Genomic DNA, 14,347 nt, shown 5'->3' with positions numbered 1-14,347 from the left:
GGCAAATATTACCAGATAGTTCAGCAATTTGTACTATATCTGGCATTTTTGAGAAGTCAGACTTGGTCTGCCCAACATGTTTTACTACTAAACTGCTGTCTCTCTCTTGCTTCAGTATGTCAGTTAAGGCTTACTGCTTTGAGAGTAAAGCTGTACTGATGGAAAATTTTGCATTAATGGTGTTTATATAAATACAATATGGGAAGGAGATATAGTTTTAAGGCAAATAATACTATATCAAAACATTATAGCTGAGAAGCTGGAGGTATAAATTAGTTCTAGCAAACTTTGTCAGAGCCAGTATCAGCAGTGTTACTGTTAACTTCAGAGACTGGCTACGAGAGGATGGGCAGTGCAGGATGTACTGTAATCTGGTGAATTAGCAAATTGTGCCAGGCTCAGACTTGGGAGGGTACGTGTTTGGTACCGGGGATTCCAGTGTGGGTAAAACTGGATTCTCCCAAGCTTTTGGTTATTTTTCTGGGTCTAGAACTGCTTGAACAGGTGCCTGCCCTTTCTGCTTGTGATAGTGGTGTTTGTGCAGATAAGTTAGACTAGTTATGTTGTGTCAGTGAAATATACTGTTTCTCCTGATTTAGCTATGTCCTTTGCCTTTAAAGCCTTTAAAATGAGAGCTAGGATTTCTTAGCTCAAGGCCTGTTTACTCATTTACCAGCAGTCACTGTACTCTGGAGATGTTATATCCAATTCCCAAATCACTCCTGCTTCGCTAGCCAGAAGCTGGGCCCAGTGCTTCAGCCAAACTTGTGCCCCCAGAGATATAGATGCATGGATCCTTAGCCATGTCTTCGCCTACACCCAAGAGGCAAAAAGCAGCAGCGTGCCAATGTGGGGTTACAGCTGGGAATGGTCTGCAACCAGAAGCACTTCATGATTTTTTTAGCAAGGTGTTTGTCCTGCAGGATGCCAGATCCGGACTTCAGCGTGAATGATGTGCGGCTGTGCGTCGGTAAGTGTCTCCTGTTGTTCGGGGACCACCACAGTATGCCTGAGTTGCGCCCTGGGCAGACAGGGAGAAGTTGGGAGTCATCGGGTGTATCAAAGCTAGAAGTCTGGTTTTGTGGCTCCCCCAGTGTGCAGCTGGTTGAACATGAGCTGTCCTTTGCCAGCGGATCACAGCTCTTACCTGCTTGAGGAGTCTAGTTTGACCTGAAGCAGTTTCTGTTTCGATGTAGGTATGGAAGAAGATGAAGTTATGGGAGAGGCCAAGACGTCGCACATGTGTGTGGGTGGGTTCTTTGAGGAAGGACCCGTGTCTCCTAGAGCTTCTCTTCTGGGTGGCCTGTTGTGCACAGAGATGGTTCCAGTGACATCTGTCTGTTCTGGCAGGGAGCCGACGGATGGTGGATGTCATGGATGTGAACACGCAGAGGGACATAGAGATGTCCATGGCACAGTGGGCACGCTACTACGAAACACCTGAGGCCGAGCGGGAGAAACTTTACAATGTCATCAGTCTGGAGTTCAGCCACACCAAACTGGAGAACCTGGTGCAGAGACCTGCTACGGTCAGTACGGCTCTTCCTTCTGCAGGGATGTCCCTTCCCTCATGCTTGTGGTTCTCTGCAGTAAAGGCGCAGCCTGATGCTTGAGTGCAGCAGGAGAGGAGCTGCTCATAGCATGTATGGGCTCAGCCAGGGATGCCCCTGCTGCACTCTGGAAGCTGCTGGAGCTGGTTCTGTGTTTGACTTAGATCAGCAGATGCAGCCGATATCACAGTCAGGCTGGGGCTGCTTTGCCTCAACTGTAGTGGCCATGGTCAGGTGCCTGTGCCTCGTACTGCTCTGAGGCTTGGTGCAGAGCTCCCTCTTGCCTCCTACCACAGGGATCAGCTCCCTTGTGGTCAGAGAGGTGTAGGGCAGGGGTAGCTTGTCCTGGTGCCTTGGCTAGGTGTGAAACTCCAGCTGGGTCTAAACCAGACAGCAGGGCTTGGCGATACTTGCTGCGTTTTGAGAGAACAGGAAAATCCTGGGTGCCAGTTAAGCTTTGTGGCTGGCTTGGTGTTTGGAAACCACAGTCCCGTTAGGACAGCACCCCTGTGTTCAGCTGCATAGACTCCAACAAGATCCACAAGATGGCAGGGAGTGCTGCTGATGCAAAGGGCTGAAGTCTCTGAAGGCAGAGGAGGCCCAGACTGGGGCTGCCCTGGAAAGGGGGGCAGCAGGCTGGCTGTCTGGCAGGGGAAGGAATCAGCAGCTCCTACTGAAGTGTGAAAGGTGGGATGTCCAAGATGGACATCCTGAAATCCTTCACGGTCAGTAGAGAGGAACAGGCAGCTCTGTAGGGCCATTTGTTTCTCTCTGTTAACTGCAGAGGGAGCCTGGACATCTCTGCAGGCTCTGGCTCTCCTGAAACTTAGTGAGTTGAAGCCCACCTTGGCAGATGCTGCCCAGCGTGTGTTTTGTGTAAGACCAGTGCATAGCATTTCCTGGCTGACCCCCAAGTAGAAGAGCAGCATCCTGGTACCATGCTTGGGATCTTGCTGCAGTGTTGGCTGCCTGTGTGAATTCAGAGGCTCACCAGAGTCAGAACAGCTGGTCCCAAATGCTTTATGTGCAGCATTGCACCAGTGGAACAGGAAAGGTTGCTGGGGTGTGCAAGAGCTAAAATGGGAGTATCATGGCCATTCAAGTAACACCAGGCCCTCTGTCCCTTCCTTGCTCCCGTAGTTTGTTGGGGGCCTGCTCTGAACTGGGTTTTCTGGTAATCTCTGCACAGCAGTGCAATGGTTTAGGTATGTCCATTGCAGGGGTACTGTGCCCTTTTTTTTAACCGTACTCATGTCTCCCACCTTTCTGCTGCAGGTGGATTTGATTGACTGGGTTGATAACATGTGGCCCAGACACCTGAAGGAGAGTCAGACAGAGTCCACGAATGCTATCCTGGAGATGCAGTATCCGAAGGTGCAAAAGTAAGTGACTTGCTTTTGCTGCCTGCCACCGCTGGCACAGCTCAGGATCTCTTGCAAGAAAACAGCCCAAGGGAGAAGCAGTTTGTTCCAAGGGGAAGTGGGAGGAACGTTCCCCCTGTTTATTTCAGTGGGTGACATCTGCAATTAGTTATTTAAGTCCTTGCCAAATGCTGTGTAGAAGGGCAGTCACGTCACCTCCAGGAGCTTTCTGTGCTTCGGGGAAATTCTTGGTGCTCACCACCTGGAGGCATCTGGAGTTGTTGGAGCTGCTAGGTGTAGGTGTAGGCCAGACCTGTGGCTTGGGGGTTTCTAGAGCTGCTGGGTATATGAGTATGGAAGCTCTCCTCTTGCCTGGACTAGATCTTTTTGAGAGGATGTGATAGAAATGCGAAGTGAGCTCTCCTGCAATCCATCACCTCCTTGCACCTAAAGTGCTTAGCACTGCAGTGATTAATTGCTGGCACTGCACCGAGCTATTGGCCTGGGTTTAGGCAGTCCATTCACTTTGAATACACTGCATCTGTTTAGAACAATGGGTCACCTCCCATTTACACCTTATTGTTGTCTTGCTTTCCACCAGGTACTGTCTGATGAGTGTCAAGGGCTGCTACACAGATTTCCACGTGGACTTCGGTGGTACTTCTGTGTGGTACCATATCCACCGAGGAGGAAAGGTACAGACTTCATCTGTGTGCAGCATTTGCTCTGTGATGGGTGACTTCCAGTTAGAATTGTGCAGGGATTTCTCTGCATGGGTGTTCCTCACCCAGCTGTGTGTTGTACTGGTGCCTGCCTTGGAGGAAGTCCATCTGGAAGGGGAACTGGGAAGGTGCCAGTCCTCCCACCTGCCCTTAGGCAGGGTGAATTGCACCTTAAGCTCCCCTTACAGCTGGGGTGTTAAATCTGTTCTCTTAACTTTCAGAAAACAGATCTGTAGCAGTTCAGTGCTATAACAGTGAAGGGGCTGGCTAGCTAGCACAAGTAAGTCACTTGCTAGTGCTTCAGTTGCCCTAGAGAGCACAATCATGTTCAGAGAATGAAACATGACCAACATCACATCCTTGCTGGGAGAACATCCCTTCCAATTGCTGTTGTGTGGATGTGCCGTTATCACAGATTTAGTCTGGGCTTTGGCATTACCACTGTAATAGCGTGGAGAAGCTTGTATTTAAGTTTTTGTTAACTGCGGTTGTCAGCAGTGCAGCTGTTAAGGAAACTGCACCGCTGCTCAGGGTAGCAGTGGATCAGATTCAGCAGTTTGTTTGAAGTGGTGCATTCAGAGCAGCAAACTATGATGGTAGCTCAGCTTGGCATTATTAACAAAAGCTAATGCAGAGGAAAATACCATGTAATGCAGAATTTACCGAAGGCAGACCTCACCTCTGTTGCCCTTTGAAATGCAACCAGCTCCTAAACTCAGCCCTTGTGAGCAAGTGGAAGAGACCTCAGGATTTACGGTTAAAACCATTAGCCATCTAGGGTTGAATTCATCAGTGACCCAGGAAGGAAAGAAGGCTTCCTCTGGCTTTGGGCCCTTGGTGGCTGGACATGCTCTGAGAAAGAGCCTTGGACAGCCGTCATGGTAGGGAGCCCTTTCAATTTTAACTGCTAAGAGGGAACTGTCCGGCTGGAGGGGCTCCCTCTGCAGTCAGTGAGGACAGATTTCTAGGATGAAACTTGGACTACAAGGACAACTCCTGGGCAATTATTTCATCCCATCTTTCTCCACTTTCTCCACTGACTTAGTCTAGGTTGAGGGAAGGCAACAAGCTCTGCCCCACTTAAATAATCTGGGCTTTTCACCCACATCTTGCAAAGGAGATGTAGCTGCCAGGCTCCCCAGTGATTCTGATAGTTTGTGGCTCCAGTGATTTTCCTCAAAAGATGGGCTAACAGTCTCTGAAGAGCCTAGCTGGGGGGGATGGATATCTACTTGCTCATCTGTACAACATGGAGACACACATGCAAATCTCTAGTTCAGTTGGCTCTGAATAACATGGTAGCATTCAGAAAGGTGCAGGTAAATATATCCTTTCTTTCCAAGTACTCTGTCGTCAGTGGGTTTTACATATATCAACACTGTCTTTGCAAATAACACCTTACAGGACATCCCAAGCTTGGTATAGGTGTGATGCTCGGTGCATCAAGTTGGGAAGGCCCTTGTTCAGTGGCTTGTCCTCTCAGATGGGACAGCCGTTAGGTCAGTTGACTGGGGATTTCTGCAGGTTTGCATCCTCTGGGGGTGGGGAGAGGAAGATGTTTGGGTACCTGGAGAGGGAGCAGGACAGATCAGGAAGAAGCAGGGGATGGTCAGTGCAGTGATTTACATATATGTATTTTCTTTGCTTGCAGATATTCTGGTTGATCCCTCCTACACCCCAGAACCTGGAGCTCTACGAAAACTGGCTTCTCTCAGGAAAGCAGGGTGACATTTTTCTTGGGGACAGAGTGTCAGAGTGCCAGCGCATCGAGCTCAAGCAGGGCTACACATTTGTCATCCCCTCAGGTACAGTAGGGTGGGCAGTTGCATCCTGGCTTTTGCCAGGGTTGTGGCAAGAGGCTGAAACTCCTGGGACACAAGCTGAATCGGAACAGGCAGAATTTAGCTTTCTCCTTCGTGAGTAACAGGGAGATGTTACGTGGCTCTGTCCACTTGCTTGTTGGCTCCCAAACCATGGTTGATATGGCACTGTGGATTCCACCCAAGTGACCAGAAAACTCCATCTGGCTCACATCATGCTTGATCAGTTACTAAAGGAGGCTTTCCCAGGGCCCATCATGCTGACATGCAGAGCAGTGCACGCTGATGATAGAGGCTGGCCCAAGACAGCACAGCTCCTCTACTTCCTGTCTCTCTTGTGAAATCTCTGCAGAGTTATTTTCAAGTTGTGAAGCAAGAAAGAGAAGAGAGCCAGTGTGTGTGTTTAGGGAATGAGGTGACTGCTCTGGACGCAAGGAAAGATGATGGCAGTCTGGAGTACTGGAGACGGGAGAAATGGAAAACATAGAGCTAGAAGTGGATGTTGGAAAATTCTGAAACCTGATAGGGAGCTGGGAAGCTGTATTATGGAGAGACTTGCAGGTAACAGCAGAAGGCTTGAGCAAGGAGACTTTGAGGTTGGGAGTGGGAACACTTTCAAAGCTCTGAGCAGACGGGTCCAGGGAAAGAAGCAGAACACTGGTCCTGGCTCTTTCCCTGGGAGATCCCTCCATTGTGGTCATAGTTTGCTAAAGGAAGTTAAGGGAAATCTTTAGCCTAACTTGGTTAAGCAAGCAGAATGAATTGGAGGGCATCAACAGTGTCTTGTTTGCACAATTAGTGCGGTGCTGTGCTAGAAAGCAGCAAAGCAGAAGCAATGCGGTGGGTGGAACAGCAGCCCAAACTGGGTTGTTCACAAGGACTGGCTCACAGCCTTTCAGGACCTGTGATTTGGACCTGGGATGTCTGTAAAATGTTGTGCTTGCGCTAGGGAATACTCCCTTGCAAGTAGAAGGATTATGGGACCCTTTTCAAGGCTTCTGATAAAACTGCTTCATAAAAATTTCTTCCATAAGGCTCTCTGATGGCAAAGAACGGTGTAACCTGCTGTTTCCTGCAGTGCAGGAATAAGTTGTGTTGTACATGCATACTCCTGTAGCTTACAGCAGGACCAGGAAGAGAAAACACCAGGGATTGCACGAGTTACTCATTTGAGTCATGGTACCGTGAACTTCTTTTGAATCGAGTGGCCTTGCTCTAAGGAAAGCCGTGCTGGAATCTACAGAATGTTGGGCTTGCCTGGATTGCTTAGTCTTTGAAATAAGAGGTTTTTTATTGTTTTTTGAATTGTTCAACAAACTTAGGAAAACTGTTCTCCTCGCTGCTGGTGTTATTAGGCCTAATGCAACCAGGAAGCAACTTTGCAGAGACAACAGGGTGACAAAAAGCTGTGGACAGGAGGTAGATACTGACACACTTACTACCATGGGAAGATGTGAGGCCAGGTCCACAGACGTATTTAAGTGCCTAAATACAAGTCTGTCTTTAGCTCATAGGTGGGTAAAGTGAGCCGAGTATTAATTCGGCAGTGATGCTTCAGGAGGAGTGCACATCATTGTGGTAACACAGCAACATCAGCCCTCAAAGAGCTGGGATCTAAGCGGTCCCATCCTTGCCTCCCGCTGCCACTTGTACTGGCTGATGTGTGTGGGGTCAGTAGCTAGTCTGTGTGCTAGCAGCTACCCTAGGTGTAGGAGTAGTTTAAGGGTGTATCTATCAGAGTAGACTTAGCTGGGTAGCATGGAGGTTGTGCAGTTTGAGAGCCCTTCTCTGAAGATCAGAGTTCATAAGAGATTGCAAAGGAATTGAATTAGTAGGGGTACACTTGTGAGACTTTGTCCTTACCTAATTGCTCAGAAGGACTCTTCAAACTCTTTCTCCCCAAGGTTGGATCCATGCTGTGTACACTCCCATGGACACGTTGGTTTTTGGAGGCAACTTCTTGCACAGCTTCAACATCCCTATGCAGCTCCGGATCTACAGCATCGAAGACCGCACGCGGGTAAGGAGAGCTGAGAGGACCTGGCCTCCTGGGATGGCAGGGAGGGTGCAGCCAGGAACAGTGCAGGCAGGCTGCTTGCGTCTCCCCCCGTGACAAACTGCTCGAACTCCAGCTGTTCTTAAACGAGACGTCACAGCCTGCTAAATGTATGGGCAGGAGCCTGGGTGAGGGACAGCCTGCAGCTCGCACTAAGGATGTTATTTCCTTCATGCTGCCTCCAGTCTGACACTAGGAAACCTCGCAGGGAGTGTGATGGGAATCTCCCCAGGCAAGGCAGCAAGAGAAGAAGGCAGCAGCATGGTCGTGGGAATGCATCCAGCAGACCTTGCCTCTTCCCTTACCCAGTTGCCTTCTGCTCCTGTTTGGCATTGATCCTAGACCTTGATGTGGTAAAAATGACTGAAGTGAAAGGCTTCCTGAGGTCTTGAGCCAAGAACGCGGCTGACAAGTGGGTGCTTTCCCTTGCTCCTTGGGGAGGCATGGGTCCTGCAGCCCTCGGCACCCGCAGAGAAGCCTCAGGATGCACCTGGGCTATGACAGACCGGCCTCTCTGAAAAGGTTCAAGGTGCTGCAGCAGGCAGGACTTGTGGGTTAGCACTCAAATGCCAAGCCAATATTCAAAGGAGCCAAGACACAGGAGGATGGACTGTGTGCCTGCTCCACCCCGGGCAGTGTAGCCTCAGGAGGGTGCAAGGCAGGCAGCAGGGTCAGGGACATCTGCCTCCGTGTGAATTGCCAGCACTGATGTGACAGAGTCCTGGTGGCCCCACTGTCTAGCAGAGAGCTGACAACTCCTCTTGCAATAGACCATCCCTTTCCCTTTCCGCGTACATGTACTGTCAGATGCTGTGCTGTGGCTTGGGAAGAGGGCTTGAACCTTTACCTTCAACTGAAGCCTCTTGTGGCACCTGCTGTTGTCCTGCACTAATGCGAAGGAGGTCTGTGGGGGAAGCACGGTGAAGAGCTGCGACCCTAACAGGCAAACAAAATGTTAGTGGCTTACAAGTGAGAAGTACCTGGTCTCTGCTCTCCTTCCACAAGGAGAATTACATGAGGCTGCCAGAAGCAGGAATGATGCTGTTACATGTGTACGTGCATTTCCTGCCTCTCAGGAGGGGATTGGTCTGGTTCAGGGCAGCCAGAGCGGTTTCCGAGCAGCCCTGTGGAGAAGCCGGCCTGAACTGATCCCCTTCCCCTTCCCTCTTTTGCAGGTCCCAAACAAGTTTCGTTATCCCTTCTATTACGAGATGTGCTGGTACGTGCTGGAGCGCTACGTCTACTGTATCACCAGCCGCTCACATCTGACCAAGGACTTCCAGAAGGAATCGCTCAGCATGGGTGAGCCCCTGTTCCTTCCTCGCACGGCCCTGCGGGCCCTGCCTGGCTCAGCCGTGTGGTAGGCAGGGAGGGTTATGTGGGAAGAACAAGGGACTATCACTTCTTCAATTTCACGAGGTGGTTTCTTCGGGTATTTCCTCTCTTTTCCATGTCTGCTCTGCTGAACAATCAGAGGGCATTGCAGACTCGCCGAAGGTTGTGTGGTTTTCTGTTTTTTTTTTTTTTCTTTTGAGCAAGAAGTTAAAACTAGCCAGACTGCTGCTTCCTCCTTTGCCATTGCAACAGGTTCCTTTCAGCTGCAAAACCAGCACACGAGTTCCTGGCCTTGCTGGTACACAAAAAACCTTTAACAGAAGAGGGGGAGGATAGCAGCAGTAACCGCGGTTTGCTGTGGGCTGCAGGGCTTTAAGGCTCTCTTGCTGATCAGGGCTTTCCTGCATGCAGAGTTTGAAGAGCTATGTCAGAAGTTTATTATCAAGGGGGTCTCTCGCAAAAGGATTATTTGGCTTTACAGCCAATGCAGACGGGCCATGCAGTGGTTCAAGAAATGATTTGTTACAGAGACCCTCCAGAGTGGGAGAGAGCTGGATTGCCTCCGCTGTAAATACCCACTTCTGGGCACCTCTCCTCACAGACAGAGCCCTTTGGGAATGTGGAGAAATCGCTCCCAGCTTTTGTTAGTGTTAGGGGAGGCTTCTTTATTATGCACAACCAGGCTCAGAGACCTCATGGCCATCTAGCAAGTCCACGTCCTCTGTTTCCTATCATGAAGGCAGGATTGAGGTCTCAAGTCACTCCCAGGACCAGATGGCTGGAGATCCCTAAGCAAATCCAGCCAAATACAGCTCTAATGTCATCTTCGTGAGGCTTCCCATGCCTGGCCTTCAACAAAACAAGCTGGGAACGGGAAAGGGTTTTAGCTGTTCTTTACTAGCAGCTGTGTGCCCCATCCTTTCTCTGGCCTTGTCCCACATGTATCTGCTGTTGTAATGACTGGGGGGATTCCTCTAGAAACTAAATGTCTGCTGTGACCAAGTGACCGGCCACTGTGCTTTTCTCTCACTCTTTCATGGCAGATATGGAGTTGAGCTCCTCAGACTCAGTGAACATGGAGGAAGAGGAGGAGGAAGAGGAGGATGCAGCAGGGAAGGAACCCAGGCGACCAGTCACAAGGCGGTCTGTTCTTACCAGCCCCGTAGCCAATGGTGCCAATGTGGACTACGATGAACTGGGCAGGAGCTGTCGGAGCAGCCTGACAGGTCTGAAGAAGAGCCCGTCTATGGACTCTTCCAACTCTAGCCGGGGCTCCCAAAACGGCCAGGCCTGGGACCCACACGGCGGCAGCCCACGCAAGAGCAGGAGGGTGCACCTGACGCAGTTTGAGCTGGAGGGGCTGCGCTGCCTGGTGGACAAACTCGAGTCACTCCCCCTGCACAAGAAGTGTGTTCCCACTGGCATCGAAGATGAGGACGCCCTCATCGCTGATGTCAAGGTATGTAGGCATGAGGAAGCCACGAGTGCTGCCGTTCCTCGGGACTGCCAGGGTGTGTCTGCTTCCCGGTGGCATCAGAGGTGGAAAGGTGACCCTGGACTTACCTAGTCCTGGTGTAGGGGATGATGAGTCTGCAGGCTCGCACACCTCTTCCTCCACTACCTGAGGCTAATGTCACACCAGCTGATGCTGACGGACAGCCCTAGCTTGGATTTTGGGTTGGGACTAGCAGGAGCAATAACTGCTCTTGGCCAACGTGGCCGAGAGTCTTCTGGGCCTTGCCTGTGTCCCTTACAAGTGTTAGTGCTTGTTTACAGTGTGATTTGTTTCCACTTCTGGCTCTGGCCTCCTTAGGCTGCTGGACACTGAGCCCTTTCCTTGCCCCAGGTGGATTTGGCCTTGTTTCTTAGGGTGTTTTGCAGGGTATGATCTTGGGTTCCATGAGAATCTTTGCCTGCTCTACAACCTGTGCTGACTCCATGAATCACAGAATATCCCATGTTGGAAGGGACCCACAAGGATCATAGAGTCCAGCTCCTTGGCGTTTTAGCCCTTTCAGCACTGAAGTGGGAATTTCAGCCTCACTGTACCTCAGAAATCCATTTTGGGTATGCAAGTCTATGGGGCCAGATGGGATCCTCCTGAGGGTACTGAGGGAGCTAATGGAAGTGCTCGCCAAGCTGCTTTCCATCATTTATCAGCAGTTCTGGCTATCCAGCGTGTGGTCCCAGTCGACTGGCAACTAGCAAACGTGATACCCATCTACAAGAAGGGCCAGAGGGAGGATCCGGGGAGCTACAGGCCTGTCAGTCTGACCTCTCATGCTGGGGAAGCTCATGGAGCAGCTTACCTTGAGTACAATCACATAACACTTACAGGACACCCAGGTGATCAGGTCCGGTCAGAATGGCTTTATCAAAGGCAGGTCCTGCTTCACCAACCTGGTCTTCTACCACAAGGTGACGCGCTCAGTGGATGAGGGAAAGGCTGTGGATGTGGTCTGCCTAGACTTCAGTAAGGCTTTTGACACCGTTTCCCAAAGCATTCTCCTGAAAAAGGTGGCTGCTCAAGGCCTGGACGGGAGCATGCTTTGTGGGGTTTAAAACTGGCTGGGTGGCCAGGCCCGAAGAGTCGTGGCTCAGTGCTGGGTCCAGTTCTCTGTAATATCTTCCCCAGTGATCTGGACGAGGGGATCGCGTGCACCCTCAGCAAGCTGGCAGAGAACACCAATGTGGACAGGAGTGTTGATGTGCCTGAGGGCAGGAAGGATCTGCAGGGGGACCCAGATAGGCTGGACCGATGGGCCGAGGCCAACTGTTCGAGGTTCAACAAGGCCAAGTGCCGCGTCCTGCACTTGGGGCACAACAACCCCATGCAAGGCTGCAGGCTGGCGGCAGTGGCTGGAAAGCTGCCTGGCGGGAAGGGAGCTGGGGGGATTGGTGGGCAGGGGGCTGAACAGGAGCCAGCGGTGTGCTCAGGTGGCCAAGAGGGCCAACAGCATCCTGGCTAGTATCAGAACTGGTGTGGCCAGCAGGGCGAGGGAAATGATTGCCCCTCTGTACTCAGCCGTGGTGAGGCCACACCTCGAGTACTGCTGGGGCCCCAACATAAGAAGGACATGGATGTATTAGAACAAGTCCAGAGGAGACCACAAGGATTATCAAGGGGCTGGAGCACCTCTCCTGTGCTGACAGGCTCAGAGAGTTGGGGTTGTTCAGCCTGGAGAAGAGAAGGCTCCAGGGGGACCTAGAGGCTTTCCAGTACCTAAAAGGAGCCTGCAGGAAAGCTGGGCAGGAACTCTTCATCACAGAGCATAGTGATAGTACAAAGGGGTAATGATTTAAAACTGAAAGAGGGTAGATTTAGATTAGACACCAGAAAGTTCTTCACTCAAAGGATGGTGAGGCCCTGGCACAGGCTGCCCAGAGAAGCTGTGGATGCCCCATCCCTGGAAGTGTTTAAGGCTAGGCTGGATGGGGCTTTGAGCAACTTGGTCTAGTGGAAGGTGTCCCTGCCCGTGGAAGGTGTCCCTGCCCATGGCAGGGGGGTTGGAATCAGATGATCTATAAGGTCCTTTCCAACATAAACTATTCTGTGATTCTGTGATTTTAGTCCCTCAAACCACGGTTACTTTCTGTTCCCTTCCTTGCTAATGGTGATCTGTTCAGCTGTCTGCCTGTAGTGAAGCTGACAGCCGTCGGTGTACCCTGGTCCGTGCTGTTGTTTCTTTTTCCAGTCTCCAGATTTTGCAGGGCATTTGGTGAAACTGATGCTGCGCTGGGAGCAACAGGGTGCAGCTCAGGGCCCCGGCACTAGCCCCCATGCCTGAGCCTTGCAGGCACCACTGGTGCTTGGCTGCAGCAGCATGCATGGGTGCTGTTAGGGGGCTGTAGCTGTTTCCACGTGGCTTTTGAAAGCATGCTGTGCCGTGGCCTTCGGAGCACGCACAGTGTTTCACCCTTGGACCCAGCAAGGGGAACTGGTGTGTTGCGCCGTGTGTATGAGGCAGAGCATTCGAGGTTGTCAGAGCTGAGCTGGGTTTGAGACTTGTGCAGCGGACGCGCCGCGTTCTGGAGCAAAGGGATGGTTCCCTGAGACCCACCGGCCCCGTGTCCAGCTGTGTCTGGCAGGTGAGCTGGGGGTGGAAGTCACTGCAGGCTGGTCAGAGCGAGTGGCTCCCCTGAAGGCCTTGCTCCCTAATGCCACCTGTCCTCCGGGTTCAAAAGCACACTGAGGGGCAAGGCCTGGTCCCTCGGGACTGGCAGCCCCACAAGTCAAACCTGTTACAGGGTGCCCACATGGCACACAAATCCGTAGTCATCAGCTGCAGGGAATGGGGCCAGCTTGTCAAAGTACTGCAGACCTCTTCTTTTAAAACTTGTGTTTTCCTCAGAGGTGATAGAACTGTCAAACTAGTCTGGTGCTTGTATCCCAAAAAGGGCTAAGGCATTTCTGCATAGACCTTCTAATTGGTCTGGTCACTGAAAAGCCTTGTGAGCAAAGGGCTAATTTTTCCTATCAGCAGTTTGCATGGAGAAGAGCTTATTTTTGTAGGCAGGATGAGTTGTTCTCAAGAGCAAAGCAGCCACATCATAACTTACAGATGGTGTTTGGGTCATGTTTCTTATGTAGATTCATGTACAACTCCCTCCTCTAACAACTTTAGTGCTCTCTCACGGTACCTGGGCAGTGTGCGAGCGCAGCCCTTCCTGCCAGGATGCCTGCTGGGTCTCATTCTGGTGCTCCTGCCCTCCCGTGCAGCCCATGCTGCAGGTGGGATCCCTCGTGTTGCACCCTGGGCCTGGATCTCTTCTGGTCTGGAGCTTGTTGGAATTCCTCCACTGTCTCTCTTTATACACTGGTAGAGAGCTAGAGCCTAATCCGGTTTGAGTGGCTTAACTTCGAAATGGTCAGCAGGACCTGCCTGCATCCCCAGCATCTGGGCCTGCCTCTGGGGCCATCGCTCTGTAGCAGTACTCGTACCCTTGTGTTACCAGGTGAGGTTGTTAGTCCCCAGACCCGGCCAGCAGGGCTGCTGGAGGGAAGCACAGAACCAGTGTGGTTTTGGCACTTACCAGCTTCGCTGCCATCACCGGGAAGCTGCCTCCCAGTTCGGGAGATGCGTTGTGGAAGGCTCCCGTGGCTCTTGGAGTACCTGGAGGTGGCACAAGGAGCATGGCTGCTCTGAGGCTAGGACAAAGCTGGCATCTGTCACCCGAAAGAGCAGGACGGGGCTGGTGAGAGCATCAGGCTGCGAGCTCTGGGCTTCTCGCAGCGCCACTTTTGCCACCGCCTCTTGTGCGATGACCGTGAGTTCAGGACGCCTGTGTGCTGGGCCACGTGAAGAACCGTGCTTCTGCGTCCTGTCATGAGCTGAGCCCAGAGCTGCCGCACGGTGGGACCTGACGCTCTGCATGTGACAAAGGTATGCTTCCAGCTCTGTGGCCAGAGGAACTGTCCATCCACTGAAACCCATCCCAGACAAGGCTGCGTCAGGCACTGCGAGTAGGAAGAAAATTATGTTGCCACTTCTACCTCCACCGT

At 51.6% G+C, this 14,347-nt stretch overlaps 1 protein-coding gene across 2 annotated transcripts in view; it reads left to right on the top strand.

Annotated features, from left to right (window-relative positions):
• KDM2A (lysine demethylase 2A) overlaps positions 1–14,347 on the top strand; it is a 45,494-nt gene that overhangs the window by 19,899 nt on the left and 11,248 nt on the right. For both annotated transcript variants that reach the window (XM_083838969.1, XM_083838968.1), the window contains exons 6-13: positions 924–970; positions 1,351–1,529; positions 2,826–2,932; positions 3,513–3,606; positions 5,285–5,438; positions 7,358–7,473; positions 8,685–8,811; positions 9,888–10,303. In XM_083838969.1, the coding sequence (XP_083695095.1) occupies positions 924–970; positions 1,351–1,529; positions 2,826–2,932; positions 3,513–3,606; positions 5,285–5,438; positions 7,358–7,473; positions 8,685–8,811; positions 9,888–10,303 (1,240 nt within the window). The remainder of the gene's footprint in view (positions 1–923; positions 971–1,350; positions 1,530–2,825; positions 2,933–3,512; positions 3,607–5,284; positions 5,439–7,357; positions 7,474–8,684; positions 8,812–9,887; positions 10,304–14,347) is intronic.

Source organism: Anser anser, assembly GCF_964211835.1.
Source record: "Anser anser genome assembly, chromosome: 5".
NCBI lineage: Eukaryota > Metazoa > Chordata > Aves > Anseriformes > Anatidae > Anser > Anser anser.
The sequence above is the reverse complement of the archived record's forward strand: the minus strand, read 5'-3'. Positions and strand labels throughout refer to the sequence as shown.